The 20,273-nt window shown below is 37.8% G+C and overlaps 1 protein-coding gene across 3 annotated transcripts; it reads left to right on the forward strand.

Annotated features, from left to right (window-relative positions):
- On the forward strand, positions 1-18,960 carry LOC139939732 (putative mitochondrial transporter UCP3). 3 transcript variants are annotated; one of them, XM_071935825.1, is made up of 7 exons: positions 1-75; positions 9,223-9,447; positions 10,372-10,785; positions 11,380-11,626; positions 13,695-13,904; positions 14,552-14,834; positions 15,497-18,960. In XM_071935825.1, the coding sequence occupies exons 3-7, from the start codon at positions 10,660-10,662 to the stop codon at positions 15,597-15,599; spliced, it is 969 nt and encodes a 322-aa protein (XP_071791926.1). In that variant the 5' UTR covers positions 1-75; positions 9,223-9,447; positions 10,372-10,659; the 3' UTR covers positions 15,600-18,960. The 3 variants fall into 3 exon arrangements, with proteins under 3 accessions (XP_071791926.1, XP_071791928.1, XP_071791927.1); XM_071935827.1 differs by having other exon boundaries at positions 11,380-11,608; XM_071935826.1 differs by lacking the exon at positions 1-75 and adding an exon at positions 5,674-5,907.
- Positions 18,961-20,273: the final 1,313 nt, after the last annotated feature.

A 20,273-nucleotide genomic window follows, 5' to 3' on the forward strand; every position in this document is an offset into this window, starting at 1 on the left:
TTTTACTGGTGGTCCCTATTTTCTTCCAAAGACTTTCCATCGAAGTTATTCTGAAGTCAGTTCTTCGAAAAGCAGGTAAGTGCTCTTTCGGGGGTTAAGAGTAACTTGAACCATCCTGAACAGACTCTTACATTTCTTTTGAGTTGTGGAAAGAGGCTTAAAATGAAATACGAAAGTAACAAATCTTGGTTGTTTATTATTATAAATTGCCAGGCCAGCAGAGAGTGAGTGAGAGACCAAACTAAACGCGTTAATAAAATGCCAGTCACTGTGTTTACTGTGCGGTCACTGGTAACATATCCTGGATTTTGGTACTCTTTGTAACACAAAATACATTGTCCACAGATTTACACTAAACTTCCACCGTTTGATGATAATAATAGTAGAAAGCGTACCTTAAAATATTAGTCATTTTAGTTGCTGAGGTGCTGTACTGTAGTTTTTGAGAAATGAGTAAAAAAATGTCATGAAAACACTTTTAAATGCTAAAATAATTTTGTCTTACACGTCTCTTAATGAATTTGCTTGTCAGCTTGTCATGCAAGTTGAGCAGACTATTAATTATTTACTGGTTTTAAGGGATTAATCTTCTTTTCTATTTGGGTTGTCGAGTTTGTGGGACACTCTGCTGAAGTCCTCCAAAAATCGACAAGTTCTGGAAAGAAAATCGATATGGTTTATCGCGATTCAGAATCGCAATGCGTTATGGGTAGCCAGATGGGGCATTTGCTACCGCGTTGTATGTTGTCAACCACAACGTGTGCATGCATGGCCTATATCTTTGTGTGGGTTCAACAGCACCCTCTTTTGATATTTTGCTATTAGCAATAAACCTTATGGCATGGATTGGGGTTTTGGTTAGGTTTTGAATTACTCTTGAACTGGAGGTAGAATGCTTGAACTATGGAGGTTCGTTCCGCTATCGTCTACGTTCCTGAGAAGACGATGTATAGCGGAATAATCTCATACTATTCATAGTTCTAGGAGTGGTTCCAAATTGTTGTCCTTGTTCTTGTATGATTTTATTATTTTCTATTTAGTTGGTTCGCATGGTTTTACCACCATGGTCATCAGACCAATAGAGCAAGTATGGTCAGACTTAATAAGAATGATGGTAATTCTCTCCCTATTCCTCATCCTTGGTGGTGTTGTTCCAAAACTGTGATCCATCCTGCTCACTCAACTAAATTTTAACGTAAATTGTAGACGGGACCAGGGCTGGTTCAAATTATGATTCCTTCTCTTTTGGCACAGTTTGCAAAATTTGAGCCAGCTGGATTGTTAGACCATTTAAGAACTTTAATCGTAACCCTCCATACTCTCTATAGAATTTTGATACACAAGATCTAGTCCATTTTGAATTCTTCACTCATCAGCAAGGATCATTCAAATTTTTATTTAGGGTTGTTGGTGTAAACAGGGAACTATTTTTTATATGACTGGACTGGATTCATTTGTTTCCTAGCTATGTGTACAGTTACTGTCTGTGGATTTCAACCTGTTTACAACCAAACTGCAGATCTGCTTCTATCGTATCAGTTTGATGATTTGATCAGTAAACTTTGGACAAGGACGAGCCCACTTAAGCGGTCTCTCTGATTGGTCAACCAGATAACACACCTCTAAATTACTGTCATTATGCACACCAGCTGCTGATCAGTATCCCTGCCAGATGTTGATTAATAAAGAACACCCAAAAAAAACAATATTCAACATTGAGTTGTTTTTGCCAAGTCTGGTATTTGCTTTTTACCCTGTGTTTGTTGTTGTTCATGGTGCTTTTTTTTTGTCGTAGGGACCCTCAGTAAGATCTGTAAAGATAGGGAAAACTGTTGATGGCTTTTGTTTGTTTTTAATAATAAAACTAATGATAGTAACAGTGGGTGTGCGCCGTTTTGTTGTGATGATAGTAAAACCATAAACTAAGTCGAAAAACATGCAGAAAAATCAAAGAAACAGAGACTTTGTTTTGTTTCTGAGAGAATAGAATAAGCGAATAGAATTAGCGGATTTCAGACAACTTATGTTTGTAAATGTAGTTTAATTGTGTAGTAGACCTATGTACAATGTCTAGATAATTGTACAGAATTTTCTACATTTCCATTTTCATTCACAATTTGATCACACTTGACTTGTTGTTGTCAGTGTCACAAAAGAGTTGTCTGTGCTTCTGTACTATGGTTACATTGATGGTTGATTTGAGATTGTCAGGAATGCTGTCTGTCTGGAGTGTGCAAATTAAAGGATCAAGCTGTTATCATTGATATTGACAAATGGGTATGATGTGAAATGTATTTGAAGGAATGCAGATTGCTGCAAGTTCTAGACTGTATTATTATTATGCATGGAGGTGCATGGCCGAGTGGTTAAGAGCGTCGAATTCAAGTTCTGGTGCAGTCACCGGAGCGAGGGTTCGAATCCTGGTCATGACACTTGTGTCCTTGAGAAAGATACTATAATTGTTTCTCTTCACCCAGGCGTTTAAATGGGTACCTGTGAGAGTAGAGGTTGATATTGTGTATGAAAAGCCACAAGCACCTTACAGGCAGCTCAGGGCTGTTTACTCCCAATGAAGCTGAGAAACATTAAAGGGGTATTAGTGGCCCTGTGACCAGGGCACTAAGCCCATTGATATGGTTATTGTGAAATGCGCTATTATATAGTAATTTGTTCTTATTATAATGCATCCATAATTAGGCAAGGTTTTGTGGGTTTTCTGTAATGATCTTTAAAAAAAGGAGTTTCACACTGCATATGTACAATAAGGGAAATCCATTGTTTGTAAGTCACAAATAATATTAATTTTGGTTTTACCCTTACTCCTTAACACTGTATTCTCAATACTTTCCTAACATAAGTCCTGTGAACAATAAGCATATTACTCAGGTGGGATTCGAACCCACGACCTTTGCAACTCTAGAGCGGTGTCTTACATTTACCAAGGTCTTTACCAAATATAGACCACCAAGATTTCCAATTATCTAGCAATGCTCAAAGTAAACATCCTAACAGTGCCTTTAAGTGCTATTTCCTGAACTTTGACAGATGGTCTGTGTGGATTTCCTTTCGCTTCAAATCCTGTTGACCATTTTCTGACTGGATGAGCAATTCAGCCAGCTTGCTATTTGTGTTTTGTTAGCAATCCTACATTGAGGTAGCCCTCCTTGCATCTACTTTGTTACTATCTGATCTTTCTTCCGCAAGCCAGACTTATCCCAGACCATGCAAAACTGTACAGGAAATTGTCTGCCATTTTTGTCAGACTATCTAAATACATTCGTACAGATTCATAGTACAGTCGACTCTTGCTATAACAATGTTGCTGGGACTGGCCAAATGCACACATCTTAAAGGCACTGGACACTATTAATAATTACTCAAAATCATTTTTTGCATAAAATGTTACTTCTGTTATCGGTAACGAGCAATGGAGAACTGTCAATAGTATTAAACATTGTGAAAAACAGATTCCTTTGATAGAAGTTAGTTTTTTAGAAAGAGGTATTTTCTCACTAAAATCTTAAAATACTCAGGCAATTGCAAGCACACAAATTTGCACAACAGGTGCATTTTCTCTTTCATTATTTTCTTGCAACTTTGAAGACCTATTAAATCCAAATTTTCAAAGATAATTTATTGTATGCGTTGTTGACCTTTAAATGTCAAAATTACTTCAAGAGAAAGTGTCAGATTCTTTGAAAGTGGCATATTGTTCCGCATGGAGCTGTGGGAGCTTTGTCGTGTTCTAAACAAGCAAACAAACAAACATTATTTTCCAAAAAAACCTAAATAGACCAAACATAAACTTCAGGCTTTGGCTACCTACAAAAGCATCAACTTCAATTTGACTTAAAGAAACATTTATTTCCACATATCATCAAGAAAAGAAAGAAAAGTACAGAAAATATTTGATTATCAAGGAAAGTTCCAATAAGTGGGGCTTTTCAAGGAACAACCTACAAAACTAAACAAAACACCAGCTCTTACAATAGATGAATTTTAAACAAAATAACACCAACAACAAGTAGATGGTTTCGCCTACCATGCTGGAACCCCCTATATGTGTGTTGACGTATGTTGATGTTGACTAGCAACATGAGATGTTATTCAATTGTGGTGAGGGGGCCGGGTCCAGTACAGTTGGTAGGTTTCTTAAAAATGAGTTTATTGAACCGTCAAGTGGATTCAGCATATTCAGTTTGTGTTTTTCAAAAAGACTAAAAGAAAACTGACAACAACAGATGCCCCTTCCCCTTTGCTCCTGTAAACCGTTCCATTGTGGTGATTGTCAAAGGTAATCCGTAGGGGGTGTAGGTGTACCATGGAGGTAGAACTAGCTGTACTTCATAAGTCACACACTGACAAGTTACTACAATTACTGATACATTGTGTAAATTTGAGCTAGTGCCAGCCATGTCAGCTTCACCTACTGGATCCAGAATGAATTTTTTTATACAGGATTTGGTATTTGTATCCAACTTTGCTGGAAATCGAAAAACACACCCAGACACCACTCTGGTTAACACTACGACTAGAACTACTGGTTGAGTTGTTAGTTCACTGGACAATCCATATGCTATTTTGATATGCCTGAACCATGGAGGTAGAAACTGAACTACATTGCACTATGAAAGTTTTAATGAATCAACAATTGGTACAATTATATACACACAAAAATCAATCAGAAATGTCAGTAAATTGAAAGTGCGTGTCTCATTTGTACCAATCCCCTTCAACCATTGAGGAATAGATTTGTATGTGGTACTGTCAAACTCAAAGTCAAGAGTGACATACAATTTGAAGAAATTGCTATTCTATGAGTAATGGGCTTTATATAAAAAAAAAATGCAGCAATCGAAATAAGCCATTTGAGTGGGTGCCCACTCCCTGATTAAACACCAGTCCAGCTTGTCTTCCTTAAAAAAAAAAACAAGTGTGGCCACCTGTCTTATTTAAATACATAGATTAAATTTAAAATGTACAAATGAAGTGCAGGTTAATCAACCATAGGAAAGGACCCTAATGGTTTAATGGTGCAATGCAAAAAGTCAGACTCATTGCCCGACCATAGAGCAAGCTTGACTCATGGGCCTGTTTACGGACTGCTCTGTTATGCAAAAATACAGTACAGTTAATTACGATCCTATAAGCTAAAGTAGTCGTCCAGTCTATTTTCTATACCATCCGCCCTGGTAATAGTTAAAAAGCAGGACAGTCCGTTTAAGAACTGAGAAGTCTCCCGAACCTCCGATTATCTACTCCACGGCAGTAGAATAAAGCAAGACAGTTCCCTAAGAACAACTCTACCTGGCAAGTAGATACACACATGGTGTTACCGCAAATCAAATATACATTGATACCTCACCATGCAATGCCTCAAATCCTACTTCCTCTATGCCTATAATAAACTGAACACTTCCTTACACCATGGACCCTGGATCCTCCATACCGTGTACAACCATAGAGGGATTCTTTACCACAGAGAAAGGACCAACAACTGTGTGTTTCTACATTTGAATACAATCCTAGTCTGCAATGCTCTTTGCCCTGTTTATGTGTGTCTCTCTATGGGTGTACTGTAACTGTGCCAGGAGTAGCTTTGTTTATGAGGCCCTGCCAGCTGGCTGGATGATGATGCAATCATCTTGACCCCTGGAGGTCACGATCATCACAGAGGCTGGGTGGGGAGTCTGGCTTGAGCTGCATTGTTAAATGTCAAACCATGGTGCATTGAGAGCTGCGCTACAGTCATACAGCATAATAACCATTTAGGAGAGCAAGGACTATGGTCCCACATTACATGTTCTCAGGTACTATGTGTTTTGTGCAGATGGGTTCACAGTGTTGAATGTTGTTGTGTGGGAGTCGGCTTTGGTGAATCATTTCTCGCAGGTGTTTACTGCACCGGTAAGACTAAGATCTTGTTTTGCTTTTAACAAATTATTTTTCTACAACCAAGATAAGATGGAGGCATCGTTTATTCACCTGATTTAAGGACTTTTTAGAAAAATCCTTGAGCCTTTATAATATTTTTCTTGAGAGAAGTAAAGCAGTCAGCACAAGGAGAAATATGTGTTTTGTCTAACTTTGTATTTCTGCTGATCTTTAAAGCATCCTGAATTGTAACATCTGAAACTGAGAGGTTCGAGGTCTAGAATAAAGAGGGAACACAAGCCTGCAAGGAATTTTTCAAGGTCTTTCATTTTTTTGTCAACAGTCATCAAATTATCTTTGGTAAATTAAAGTATTTGTTGGGCAGGATTTAATATGAATGTGGTAACAATCTGTTAAGATTTATCAGTCTCTGACTGCGGAGAATAACAATCAAGCAAATGGTGTCAATGTTAAGCTGTCAGACGGACGGACCTAAGGTAATTTGGAGACTTTTGAGACGCTGATGGCAGCAGACATAACAGTCCTATTTTGAGGCTCTGAGCATGCTCGCACATTTGCGCAGAGGTGCGAGAATGCACACTACTACTGGCAAGAACTTTGAAAATGGACAATCCAAAAGTCAGGCCACTGATGTATTAAGCCTGGTTCATACTTCCTGTGAATGCGAATGCGAAGCGAATCTTGACGTCACAAATTCGCAACAAACAATTCGCAGCAGTTGAACTCTGCTCTACTCCCTTGCGAATAATCGCTGCGAAAGGAGGGTGTGACGTCAAATTCACGTCAAATTCGCTTCGCATTCGCATTCGCAGGAAGTATGAACCGGGCTTAAGAACTGACATGTTTTTAAAGTCTGCCGATCATTTCTTCAAAATGATACAAAAGTGCGTTTGTTTAGAAAATGAAACAACACTTGGAGAAACAATTTCACTAAGTGCTTTGGAATAACATGGAGGTAGAAATTATGAAAATAAGGCTGTGTCCGAAACAGCGACTTCGGGTAGTGACAGCTACAGCTTGATCAGTGCGTCTCCCTATTATTCAATGCTAGCAGACGTGCTGTTGGTTTAAATGGCAAAGCTAGTCTTTGAACAAAGAAGTTACAAAATTTAAGTATTTCATTTCAAAAATTGTTTCCCTAACTGATTGTTATTAATCAGCATAGAGCAAGAACCTTAGAGCTTTAAATCCCCAGGCATCTCTGTGGATATTTGTAACCCATGACCCCCACCCCCCTTTGTCTTTAACCACAAGACCAAAGAGCTCAGCCAGTAATGTCAGTTGGAGTCTTGTAATTTTACAGCATATTTTGATGTCCATGCGCTGTGTTGACTATTTTGCAATTGAGGGAACTGTAAAGCAGGGTGATTGTATTGCATTTTTTTTTTCTTTTTCACATCACATTTGATTAACTTGACTTGCATTTTATAAGCCAGTAATTGCTTTATCTTGTATGTTCGTGTAGATGGCAAATTGCGTTATGTTTGAATGCGCTCAGAATGAGATGAGCTGTGGTGTCATCATGCAAACTCAAGCAAGGGAGAATGCACATTTATAATCACTAAATCACAGCAGGGGGAGGGGAGGTGGTGAAGAAGTATAAAAAGAACGTTACTGCACACGGTGCCTGATCTATCCAGTAGCTAGCTGTACAAATGTAATGTGATGTAAAAAATTAAATATTTAAAAATAAAAAATAAAAAACTTAAAGGGACACAGGTCTTGGGTCAATAAACCGAAAAAGAATTGCCACAAAAACTTGCTTGATAAGAAGCACTGTAGATGTTGATTTTGTGTGGCTCAAGCCTGTATGCTTCGTTTTTTAAAAAGGCAAGTGCATCAAGGCATTTTCTCCTTGGTAAAGGGCACCCTACATTTCTACTAGATGGAGCAAACTTGAAGGGCACCAGGGCAACGACGAAGTAGCATCGAGGCTATCGCCTTCATTGCCTCCATGAAGGCCTGACTTGTTGAGAAACGATTCCCCTGCTAAGGAATGTGGGTTTTTTAAGACAGAGTGATTCAATATTTCAATATATATGCATAAATTTTAATGCATGGAATTGTTTCTGGTTGTGTAATCAAATTAATACAGATTAATCGTCCTGTGTGGACATAACTGCTCCAGATATTCGGCAAAGATCTCGAAAACACTACACTCTCTTCCAATGAAACTTTCACCCTTTTGTTGTGTACAATCAAACAGCAAATACAACGGTTTTTTATCAGAAAGTAGACACTTTATTCTGCTGAAACTTTTACATGTATTGTTATTGTATTTTTCTGCATAATTTTGCCTAATGAATCAGCATTTGATTGACAAAAAACAATCTGTGACCCTACCTTTAAAGTGGCCACTACCTTTAAAGTGGGCACTGTTTGCAAGGCTTTAGGAAATACGTACTCTAATGGGTGGTATGAGTTAATTGCTACATGTACATGTTACTGATTAAATTTGATGTGTATTGCATTGTGTTTGTCATTGAGTGAAAGTGGCATACATTAATTACAATAATTATTCAACGTTAATTAAAAGGGAATGCGCACTGCCTCTAAATTTTATGAGGTGTAGCATAGATTTGCTGATTATCCAGACAAAAATATTGATTGATTTTTAGGCAAGGCGAACTGACATTGACAATGTACTTGACATCAATGTCTAAAGTGCTAAATTTCCCTTGCTTAATTTTAGCATGGTTGTAAAATGTGCTCAATGTTTGACAAGATTATGCAAAAGATGGGGCCGAGAATGCTTTAAAGGCAGTGGACACTATTGGTAATTGTCAAAGACTAGCCTTCACAGATGGTGTATCTCAACATATGCATAAAATAACAAACCTGTGAAAATTTGAGCTCAATCGGTCATCGAAGTTGTGAGATAATAATGAAAGAAAAATAACTCTTCTCACACGAAGTTGTGTGCGTTTAGATGGTTGATTTTGAGACCTCAAGTTCTAAACTTGAGGTCTCAAAATCAAATTCGTGGAAAATTACTTCTTTCTCGAAAACTAAGGCATTTCAGAGGGAGCCGTTTCTCACAATGTTTTATACTATCAACCTCTCCCCATTACTTGTAATCAAGAAAGGTTTTATGATAACAATTATTTTCAGAAATTACCAATAGTGTCCACTGCCTTTAATGTCCCATGCAATGGACAATGCAATGATGGTAATCAAGGACACATGCCCCTGGTGAGACCTCACCTTGAGGTCGATATCTCATACCTATACGCCAAATTTTTAATAAACCACAAGGGAAAACTTACTGGGTAAATTTTTAATTTATTTTGACCAACAAAAAATGTGTTTGTTTGTTTTGCATTTCAGATTTTTCATCAGGCAGAGTTGAGAAAGAATCGAGCAAAACTCCAATGGCAAGCGAAAACCGGAGTAATTTTAGCGACGGATTTGACGAATCAAGCTGCAGAGCGAGTGATCACGAATCACCAAATCACAGAAATCAAGAGAATAATCGGCAGTAGGTGGTACTGAGGGACAGCGTCCAGTTTGACTGTATATATATATAGAGAGAGGTTTTTTCTTGAAGTTTGGGTAAGTTCCAAGAAAAATTAAAACAATTAATTATCAACATGCAATGATGTATATACCTGACTAGGCCACCCTTAATTAGCGATAAAAAAAAGAGAGCTCCAGCCGTTGATTTCACCAAACTCTTCCTAACTTAGGATTAATCATAGTACTTGGGATGATTTTTTAAAAAGGCATACGTGTACAACGCATTGAACCCATCCTAAGTTAGGACGAGTAACTAAATTGAGATAGGATTAATCCTATTGTTTCGTGAAATCGGCTGCAAGCATGTATGCTTTGTTTTTAAAACGGCAAGGGCAACAATAAAGGGCACCCCATTAGGAAATTAACCAATTCTATTGGAGCATTTCAAGGGCACCGAGGCAATCTCCTTCGCTAAAAATAAAATAATAAAATATCAAAGTCTTTTAGCGCACGTATCTACCAAACAAGGTATTTAAGGTGCTGAGTATATAATACAAAATTTCAGAAAGATAGGTTATTGCAGTGATGAATTCTGAGACCTAATTTTTTAGCACCTTATAAGGGTTTACAAGGTGCTACGGGGCATACAGCAGCCACAGCCAGGAACACCGGGGCAAATCCCTTGTCTTTTCAATAAGTTCACTGGGTTCTTTTACATGCGTTAACACAACATAAGGGACCAACGGCTTTACGTCCCATCTGAAGTATGGGGCTCACTTGTAGCTGCCTCGTCATTGTTATGTTTTTATTACGGATACTCTTTCCTTTGTTGAAGCCCTCAAATTGTTCATTTTCAATTTGTATTATACTATTACTCTCTGCATTTAATGTATACATACAGTTATTTATTAAATAGTTAATCGTTATGAATCCTGATAAATTCAAGTTATTGAAACTGGAAGCCCACTTTAAAGTTAAACTTTTTCTCTTTTACTTTCTATTCTCTTTTACCTTCTACAGAAAAGGTCGGATTTAATACCTCAAAATAGTGCAATACTAACTTTTTATAAGAAAATAGAATTTGTATTAAAATAGAAAAATAAACCAAAAAAAAGCATTTAATGCGTTCTACATATTCCTAAACTTGGAAGACGCACAATCACACACACGCACACAAAAACAAAACAAAAACAACAAAACTGCCTTATTTTTTTTACTGTGTACATTGCGAACAGTATTTTGTAAAAATCTGCTAAAATTTGAAGTTTTCACAAAAGTAAAGAAGAGGTATTATTTTCCGGCTTCAAAATGGTCGGGTTTGCACCTACGGATATTCCCCCAACAATAGGGATGAAGCTCTTCAGTGCAGGAATGGCTGCCTGTATAGCGGACGCTGGCACGTTCCCCTTGGATACCGCAAAAGTCAGGTTGCAGGTAAGAAGGGGGGTCAGGTTGGGGGTAAGAAAGGGGGTCGGGTTTGGGTAAAAAGAGGGTCAGGTTTGGGTAAGAAAGGGGGTCACCTAAATCTCTTTATTCAAAGCAGCAGTCGACAGTTTTCTCCTTGATTTAGCCTACACAACTCAAAGTTTGTATTGTTTATATATTTGAATGCTGGATCTCTTTTTCCCCTGTGTAAATGTTTATTGACGTCTGTACCTGTCATAATATTTTTTGGGCAGACTGAACCTGAAAATTTACATTGTTCTGCTCGGTCGTGCCTTCTCCATATCATTTTATATCTCTTTTTTGTGTATTTTTTATGAACTTTAAAAGCTTTGCTTCTTTATGGGTCCCCCACAGTTTCATGAATCTCAATGCTTATTATTCATTTAATTAATCTTATCAAACAACTATTTGTTTCTTAATTTCCAACTTACATTGCCTTTGATTTGATATTGATTGTGATTTTGATACTGTGGAAATAAACTCATTGATTGATTGATTGATTGATTGATTGATTGATTGATTGATTGATGATTGAAAAAAATAAGAACTAAATACGAAAGTTCTTGTTTTCCACCTGATCAGATTCAAGGAGAGAGTTCATCCGCCCAGTCCAAGTCCTTCTCCTTCGCCAAAGCCAAATCGGAAAGGTCGCACTTCAAGTACCGTGGAATCTTTGGCACGATCAGCACCATCATACGCCAGGAGGGTCCGCGCAGCTTGTATAATGGTCTGGTGGCGGGCTTACAACGACAGATGTGTTTTGCGTCGATCCGGATCGGTCTTTATGATTCGGTCAAACAGGTGTACTCAGGTACCGCTCAAGCTCACGGTGGGTTAAATCATGTCCTTCATTAATTGCTCCTCATCATCTCTGCTTTTTTAAAGCACATCCATTGCTCTGGCTCCCCGGCATGCAATCTAAGATCACTACGTAGAAATCACTGTTTTAATAAAAGGCACCCGTTTTTGAGATAGTGCGAGTGCTAACGAATAGTAGACCCGTGATTGACCGCTGACAAGCAGTGTACATGTGCAGTGACGCACTCACTTAAGCGACTCATTTGAAAGTCTGGTCAACCACTGTAAACACTCCATTGCCTTTCGCCTTTTTGCTATAATGTCATGTTTCCCTCTACGCTTTACACATCATAGCATGGAATAGGCTATCGGGACCACTAAAGAAACCATGGTCCTGGGGCTGGTTTCAAATGGTCGATGACAGAGGTCAACCAATGGTCGACCAGCCTTGGCCCGATCAAACATAGTCAACCTATTAGTAAACCAATGGTCGACCAGCCTTGGCCCGATCAAACATAGTCAACCTTTTAGTAAACCATAGTGCAGCTCAAACTTGCTGTATGTTTGTGACACTTGAGCCCTTGTTTTGAAATTCTTCATCAAGCTGTGTGTTATCTAGCAGGATGGTTTAAGTCATGCTTACCTCTACTGACCCCACTGTTTAGTAGAGGTTAAGTTTCATCCATCATCAAATGCTTCCTCTCTTCTTCGAATGATCAGATACATTTCACATCAAATTCTACTCAGATATAGCATGCTGTTTTCATCCCATGCTGTTGACCATTGTTTTAATCAAAGCACTTTGCAGTGAAGCCATTTAGGGTTTGAAAAAATTTCACTGCACTTTTTCGATAATATGATATCTAGGAGAAATTATGTCGACATACATTATTAAAGAATAATTGCTGGCGTTGAAGTTCAAACCTGCCAGACTATTCCAAACAAGGCATTTAGGAAAACAGTACTAATAATCTCATAAATGAGACTTGTTTGGTCTTTGAACAGTAGGGACACCAATTGCAAAACATGTGAAATTCTCGTTTTAAACACCAATTTCAAACTTCGTGCAATTTTCGCTTTAAAACCAATTAACAAATATAAGAAACTCTCGTTGAAAAAAATGTGAAAGAGTTTGCATTGAATAATTTCTCTTACTTCAAATAATAAAGAAGAGAAATAAGAAAAAAATGATATAGCAAAGGCGGGCAGGAAGTGTTAAACTAGTATACAGTACGTGAAATCCTCTATGTTTAAACCATGTTTGATAGAACACTACAATCATCAACAAGATGACATGACAGAACTGAAACTGTTGTTGCTAGCCAGGTGAAATAATCTATTTTCTCCAGAGGGATGGAGCTAGGGTATGATGAGAGAGCAAAGAAGGATTTGAGTTAACCCTTTATTTCTATTAAGAATTTTGGTGACACGAGGCATTTTACTGGAAACAATTTCCAGGCAATCTACAAGAAGGAAGGCACTCACATTTGTATGTTCACATATTTTTCTTGGGCACTGTAAATGGTGGTTATCAGCTGTTTGATATCGAATAAATATAATTACTCATGTGCTACCAAAGTGGTCCCGTAGCATGCACTGCAGTTGGTTGCCTCCAAGTTCCCTTTAAAAGTTGTCTTGTGTGACAATGCCTTAAAGGAAGTCATCAAAGTTGAAGATGTCCTCTCTTGCTTGTGCTTCACTCTATAACACCTAGCTCATGATTAGTTTATAAATGTCTGCACATGGTTGCTCAGTACACGCTCAAGTTCTGGGCCTTTTTTCTCGAAGTTGCTTTAAGCAGAAAATGTGGTTTGACAATTTTCTGCGTGGAAAATAACAATGGTCAAAGATGGTACATGTGTCATGGTAACCATATCTTGGAGACTGGATACAAAATTAAACTTACATCGTTTGAGAAAAAGTCATTTGAACTCTTAAGGTGAGAACTGAGAATTAGAAAATCAAAATGTACTTAGGAATTACTTTCACGTTCAAACAATTTAAAGAAAATGCTATGAAAACATTCCTGCTGAAAAAAATTGCTACATTTGTTAATTCCTATGTTACTTAATGTCCCACTGTCAATTATCGTCCTAAAGGTTACACAGGAACAAATATAATGACAAAAATCCTTGCCGGGATTACAACGGGAGCTATGGCAGTGTCGTTTGCCCAGCCGACGGACGTGGTCAAAGTGCGCATGCAGGCACAGACAAACATTGACCCCACCAAGCCCAAGAGGTACACAGGAGCAATGCATGCCTATCGGACGATAGCAAGAGACGAAGGGATGAGGGGATTATGGAAGGGTAGGTATTCAAGTCATGTCAAGTCTTACCCTGCCTTTAATATATCTCTAAATTCAAGCACTTCTGCTTCTTTGAATCCTAAACCAGAATGATAGTACATGCTTTCATTGAAAAAGGCAGTTGACACTATTGGTAATTTTTCTATATAATTATTAGCATAAAACCTTACTTGGTAATGAGTAATGGTGAGCTGTTGATGGTACAAAACATTGTGAGAAACGGCTCCCTCTGAAGTAACGTAGTTTTCGAAAAAGAAGTAATTTCCCACGAATTTGATTTCGAGACCTCGGATTTAGAATTTGAGGTCTCGAAATCAAGCATCTGAAAGCACAATACTTTGTGTGACAATGGTGTTTTTTCTTTCATTATTATCTCGCAACTTTGACGACCGATTAAGCTCAAACTTTCACAGGTTTGATATTTTATGTATATGTTGAGATGCTCCAAGTGAGAAGACTGGTCTTAGAAAATTACCAATAGTGTCCAGTGTCTTTAAGAAAATTCTTTAAATTTGTGCAAGACCATTTAAAATCAAGTGTGTACTTTGCGGTTATTTATGTTGACTCAATGTTAGACAACGCTATGGTCACTGCCAGTGCTAAAACATGTAAGTAACCACTTTAAAAAAATCACATTTTTATTTTCAGGAACTTTGCCCAATGTCACACGTAATGCTGTGGTCAACGCCAGCGAACTCGTTGCCTACGACATGATCAAAGAGCGCATCCTTAAAACAGGTCTCATGGCCGACATGTTCCCGCTGCACTTTGTGTCTGCGTTCGGCGCTGGGTTTGTAGCGACATGTTGTGTCTCCCCAATCGACGTCGTCAAAACAAGGTACATGAACTCACCCCCTGGACAGTACAAGGGCGCCATCGATGTTGCCGTCAAGATGTTCAGAGAAGGTGGACCGGTTGCATTTTATAAAGGGTAAGTAGTAGTGTTAAAACACTTCATGAAAATGATATTTGAAAGGAAAAGACTTGAAAAGACCCCAATGCGTTGTAATAATAACAAATTCTTATATAGCGCATTTCACAATAATTCGTATCAATGCGCTTTACATTAGTCCCCTGGTCATTGGGCCAATAAACATTGTACAGGCATGAAACTATCTCAATGAGCATGAACATCATAATATACAAAACAGTGCAGTACAAAACCATATTGCTGAGCACTTGGCAATAATCACCTTGCAATTGACGCCACACGCTCAAAAAGCGCTCTCACTGGGGCCACAAAGCGCTCTTAATGGGGTCATAGGAGTTAAATCATTGGGTTCGTCAAAATGTGTGCCTGAGCTCACATCCCTTGTGCCGCATGATGCATAGTGTCTATTAATCCGCTTTGATTGTTCAAGTTGTAGATACCCATAGACCTTTTCGCAAATACCATTGCGCAAGCGCAGACTGTTGAATGAGGTGCATTGTGGGATAGACATGGATCAAATTTGGATACCAGCTAGACCACAATGCACCTAATTCCAAGCTTTACGCCTGCGCCCCAGTATTTGCGAAAAGCCGGTCTATGGGGATACATACATGGTGCGTTTTTGTCCACACTGACCTTGTTAATAATTATTTCAATTCCAGATTCATGCCCAACTTTGTACGTCTTGGCTCTTGGAATGTGGCCATGTTTGTCTGCTATGAGCAACTGAAGAGAGTCTGTGTGAACGTCGTCAACAATAACTAGAAGGAGATCGAGGAGGCTCCCGATGATGATAACAACTCTTAAAGCCAATAGGGTGAGCGAGGTTCGGCATCTGTACTTCTCTGAAATTACATGATTTGGACTTGTATATTTAAGCATTGACTTGGTTGCAGTAGGTTTGATAAAATGATAAGTAAAGCTTGGTACAGAGTTTTTGTTATGGTATAACCTTGCTCTATGGTACAACTGGTAATTGATATTAACAGGTATACAGCATTGGTTAACTCGCAGTCACAGTCCCTGACTGGTGTGTATGTAAATGAAGCAATCAGTAGCACCCGAAAATCCCTAAATGAATGCGCCTCATTTTTAACCGCATGAGGGCGCTCTCAATAGTATTTTTATCATTTCGGGGGGGTATACGTGATTCGCCCTGCACAGTTTTAATGGGCGTTCTTTCACTTTTGTTGCGCCATAGATTTAAGTTGCCTTAGAGTTGGAGTTGTAATGGCTCCTTTAAAGGTCTTATTGTCAATGATGGATATGATGTCTGCGGTGGTAGTGTGTTCCAGTTATATATAACTGTATTGGGTATGAATGAATAGACCCCTGGAAGTGATACAGTTATGTTTTAGAGTGCTTCACACGATCAAAAATACAGGGCATTGAACACTGTGATAGAAATCTTATATACAAAAAACAGGAAAATTGTGGCTGCCATTTTTTAAAGCTGCATTGTGCCAACGTTTTTGCTGTGAGTGCACATGACCCAAAGTGAATATGGCCACCAGTTGCTATTTTGATATTGAGAATTGCTTCTGTTGTTATATCCGCACTCTGGCCATTACAAGGGAGGTGCTGACTCGGTTGAACAGTTCGATCTTAAACGGGACAATTTGATCTATAATAAGTTAGTTTGATCTATAATGGATCGGTTTGATCTATAACGGGTCAGTTTGATCTATATCGGGTCAGTTTGATCTGTAATGGATCAGTATGATCTTTAACGAGTCAGGTTGATCTATAATGGGTCAGTTTGATCTGTAATGGATCAGTTTGATCTATAACACGTCAGTTTGATCTTTAACAGGTCAGTTTGATCTATAACGAGTCAATGTCAGATCGTAAGATGGGAGTGAATTGATGCTCAATCTGTCAATTCCCTGTATGTCACCTCGGTCCTATTTCACAGAGGTGCTTATGCAGAAAAAAATGCTCAGCGCAACAAAATTTTGTTTACCAGAATAAGGTTACCATCAAAACCACCATGTCTCATGTACAATTTGTGACTGGTATCCTGCTTGTTTATGTTCTGCTTGTTTATGTTAAATAAAATTCTGCTTAAGCAGCTCTACGAAATTGGGCCCCGGGGTTTTGTTTTTGTCAGATTTCATCAAGCATCAGGTGTGTACATTTCTTTTTAACTTTAATATGAATTGATCGATGTTTAACTTTTTAAAGTAACTGATATCAGCGAGGCCAGTAATTTGGCCATTATTTTTAAGAAAGTTATTACCCTCCGAACAGCAATTAAGGGGAAGTAGTAGGATCCAGGAGCCTTTTTGTTATTTTTCTCAAATTTGTTTTGACATCGTGGACCTTTCTGTGGCTCTTAGCTTTGGCTTAGTCTCTGACTTCTGCATTCAGGTATATAACTGTTATGTTGATCGGCTGATTCCCTCTTGTTTTCTGCAATAATAGAAAACATAAACACTATAAAAACAACTAGGTAAAGCTCGCCCGTCCCTTTTTTTTCCAGTTCTAAGTTGCATATAAGTATCTTTGTATTAGCTTTGACAGTCAATTTGAACCCTAGTGTTGGAAGTTTTGAACAAGCCAAAGGAGCACACATTGTAGCTCTAGATACAGTGCAGTTGAGACCCTAAGTTAGAGGCAGAGACCAAGTCGGAGCCCAAACTAGAATCAAAGCTGAAGCCCATTTATTGGTTTGTGAAAAGGGTCATATTACATACTTTAGACTGGTGCTTTTCAAAGTTGATGTAATGATGATGCCAGGCACTTCAGAAACCAGACAATGTACATGTACTAAGATACGTATTTGTTTCAAGGGCATGTTTTTTTAATTTTAACTTTCATGTTTTATACAATCGTTCATAGACCTTTTTACACATACCCATTTCTCAAGCGTTAACTGTTGAATGAGGTGCATGCTGGTCGCTAGCTAGACCAACAAGCTCCTCATTCCATGCCTAATGCGGGCGTACCTAATATTGGATAAGGGCTATGCCATGCGCAAAGGCATAGTCTTGTTCAGCATGAGCGTGTTTAACTTGTTTCATGTTAATATACAAATCTGCTCTTCTGCTTTTGCAGAGTATGAAACATTACAGAAATGATTTTTGCCAATAAAACAGTTGCTGGCACTGTTAGCACTCAGCGTAATCCACCATTTACATAAATTGAAAAATCTGTATAAGTTTGTGATCGATCGACCCTGGTCCTGGAATATGTATCTATATAACCAAAAAAATAGTAAATGGCCTGACGTTTTGACCCTAGCAGAGTCTTTCTCGAAGGCTAAAAAAAAATATATATAAAAATCAGATTGAGTTATTTTTCTACTAATATAATTGGTCTAGACAAATTTTTGTGTGAGTTTGTGTTGTTCTGTTTTTGAAGTATATGCGCAACTGTTGTTAGTATGTGTGGTTTCAATGTATAAGTATTATTACAGAGTTTATTATAAGATTTTAGTTAACTCTGTTGGATTTTTTAATCAAAAGAGATTGTGTTGATCCACATACAATAAGTTAAAGCCCAAAGTGCCTGTAATTTGCATAAAACCATTTGCATATTGTGTAACTTCAAAGATGCAGTGAAGGCAGAAGGGTAGTTTTTGTCGATGTGTAAAAATAGTTATAAATGAATAAATTATCATTAAAAAGAAGATTAACACAACTCAGGGTGCTGGCTTTAGGTGAAATGAGATTTTTCGGCCAGTCCTGAGAAGCCTAAATTCATAGACATGAAAGATTGGGCGTAATTCTTGAATATTAAACTTTCTAGTAGGATATCATACTTACTCCTTACTGTGGCCCTTTTCAAAACTACGGCTTCGGCTTCAGATTCGGCTCAGGCTAGCTTGGCGCTCAGGGCTTCAGACGAGAGGACAGAGCCTAAAGCCGAAGCCGTGTTTTCGAAAAGGCAGTCTCCTGTCATGGTGAATCAGTTTGATGTGGTTGGAGATTCAATGCACCATATCCATAAATAGCGCACACCAATATTTAGGAGGAATTTATTTTCATAAGGTAGTATGAATTAACATGAATTCACAAGAAATCATAATCAAAATGCTCTTCCTTGTTTTGTGTCTGCAAGGGTTTTTATTGTTTGTTTGTGTGCTTGTTTGTTGGGGTGTTGTTGTTGTTTTTTTTTTTTTTTCGGTTTTGTTTGTTGGGGGTGTTTGTTGGTTGGTTTGTTTGTTTGGTTTTTTTGGGTTTTTTTTTTTTTTTTTTGGGGGGGGGGTTTGTTGGGGGTTATGTGGTGTTTGTTTGTATGTTTGGTATTTTGTGATTGTCTTGGTTCTTTTTTTGGTTGTTGACTTTTGTTATTGGTTTGTTGGGTTTAGTTGTTTGTTTGTTTGTTTGTTTGTTTGTTTGTTTGTTTGTTTGTTTGTTTGTTTGTTTGTTTGTTTGTTTGTTTGTTTGTTTGTTTGTTTGTTTGTTTGTTTGTTTGTTTGTTTGTTTGTTTGTTTGTTTGTTTGTTTGTTTGTTTGTTTGTTTGTTTGTTTGGTTTTTTTTTTTGGTTTTTTTTGGTTTGTTTGTTTGTTTGTTTGTTTGTTTGTTTTGTTTGTTTGTTTGTTTGTTTGTTTGTTTGTTTGTTTGTTTGTTTGTTTGTTTGTTTGTTTGTTTGTTTGTTGTGTTTTTTGGTTTGTTGGGATAGGTTCACTTTAAGTCAGTCCCCAGGAACTTTAAATATTTATAAACCAGATTTAGAATAGTTTGAAAACCAAAGAAAAACTTATAGTTTGTGCTGTTTGGGATTCAAAGTTGCAGTTATTCAGGATATATTTGATATGTGGTTTAATTCTGCCTGAAATGTTAAGCCTATAGAGCCTGGTGATCAGCCGAAAACGGTTGTCAGATAGTTTGATCTTTAAAGACACTGGACACTATTGGTAATTGTCAAAGACCAGTCTTCACACTTAGTGTATCTCAACAAATGCACAAAATAACAAACCTGTGAAAATTTATGCTCACCAGGTCGTCAAAGTTGCGAGATAATAATGGAAGAAAAATCTCCCTTGTCACACGAAGTTGTGTGCTTTCAGATGCCTGATTTCGAGACCCCAAAATCTAATTCTGAGGTCTCGAAACCAACTTCGTAGAAAATGTGTTCTTTCTCGAAAACTACGTAACGAGCCGTTTCGCACAATGTTTTATTCTATAAACAGCTCCTCATTACTCGTTACCAAGTAAAGTTGTATGCTAATAATTACTTTGATGTTGTGTTTGAAAATCAAATATGATTAACGTGGGAGAGAAACAAAAATATGCCAGGCTTTTAGGTGACTATGCTTATAGTGGCATGATTGGCATTTCGGCTTATTCCATAAATTGTTAGCTGTTGAAGGAAATTATTTTGAAGAAAAAAAGGTCAAACCCAACGATTTATGTAGCTTATTATTTATCGCCATGGTTTAGCTGGTAGCTCTTCTGGTCTAAGATTGATTTTTTTTTCGCCAATTTTTTAACA

This window comes from Asterias amurensis, chromosome 7 (assembly GCF_032118995.1).
Source record: "Asterias amurensis chromosome 7, ASM3211899v1".
NCBI classification, from domain to species: Eukaryota; Metazoa; Echinodermata; class Asteroidea; order Forcipulatida; family Asteriidae; genus Asterias; species Asterias amurensis.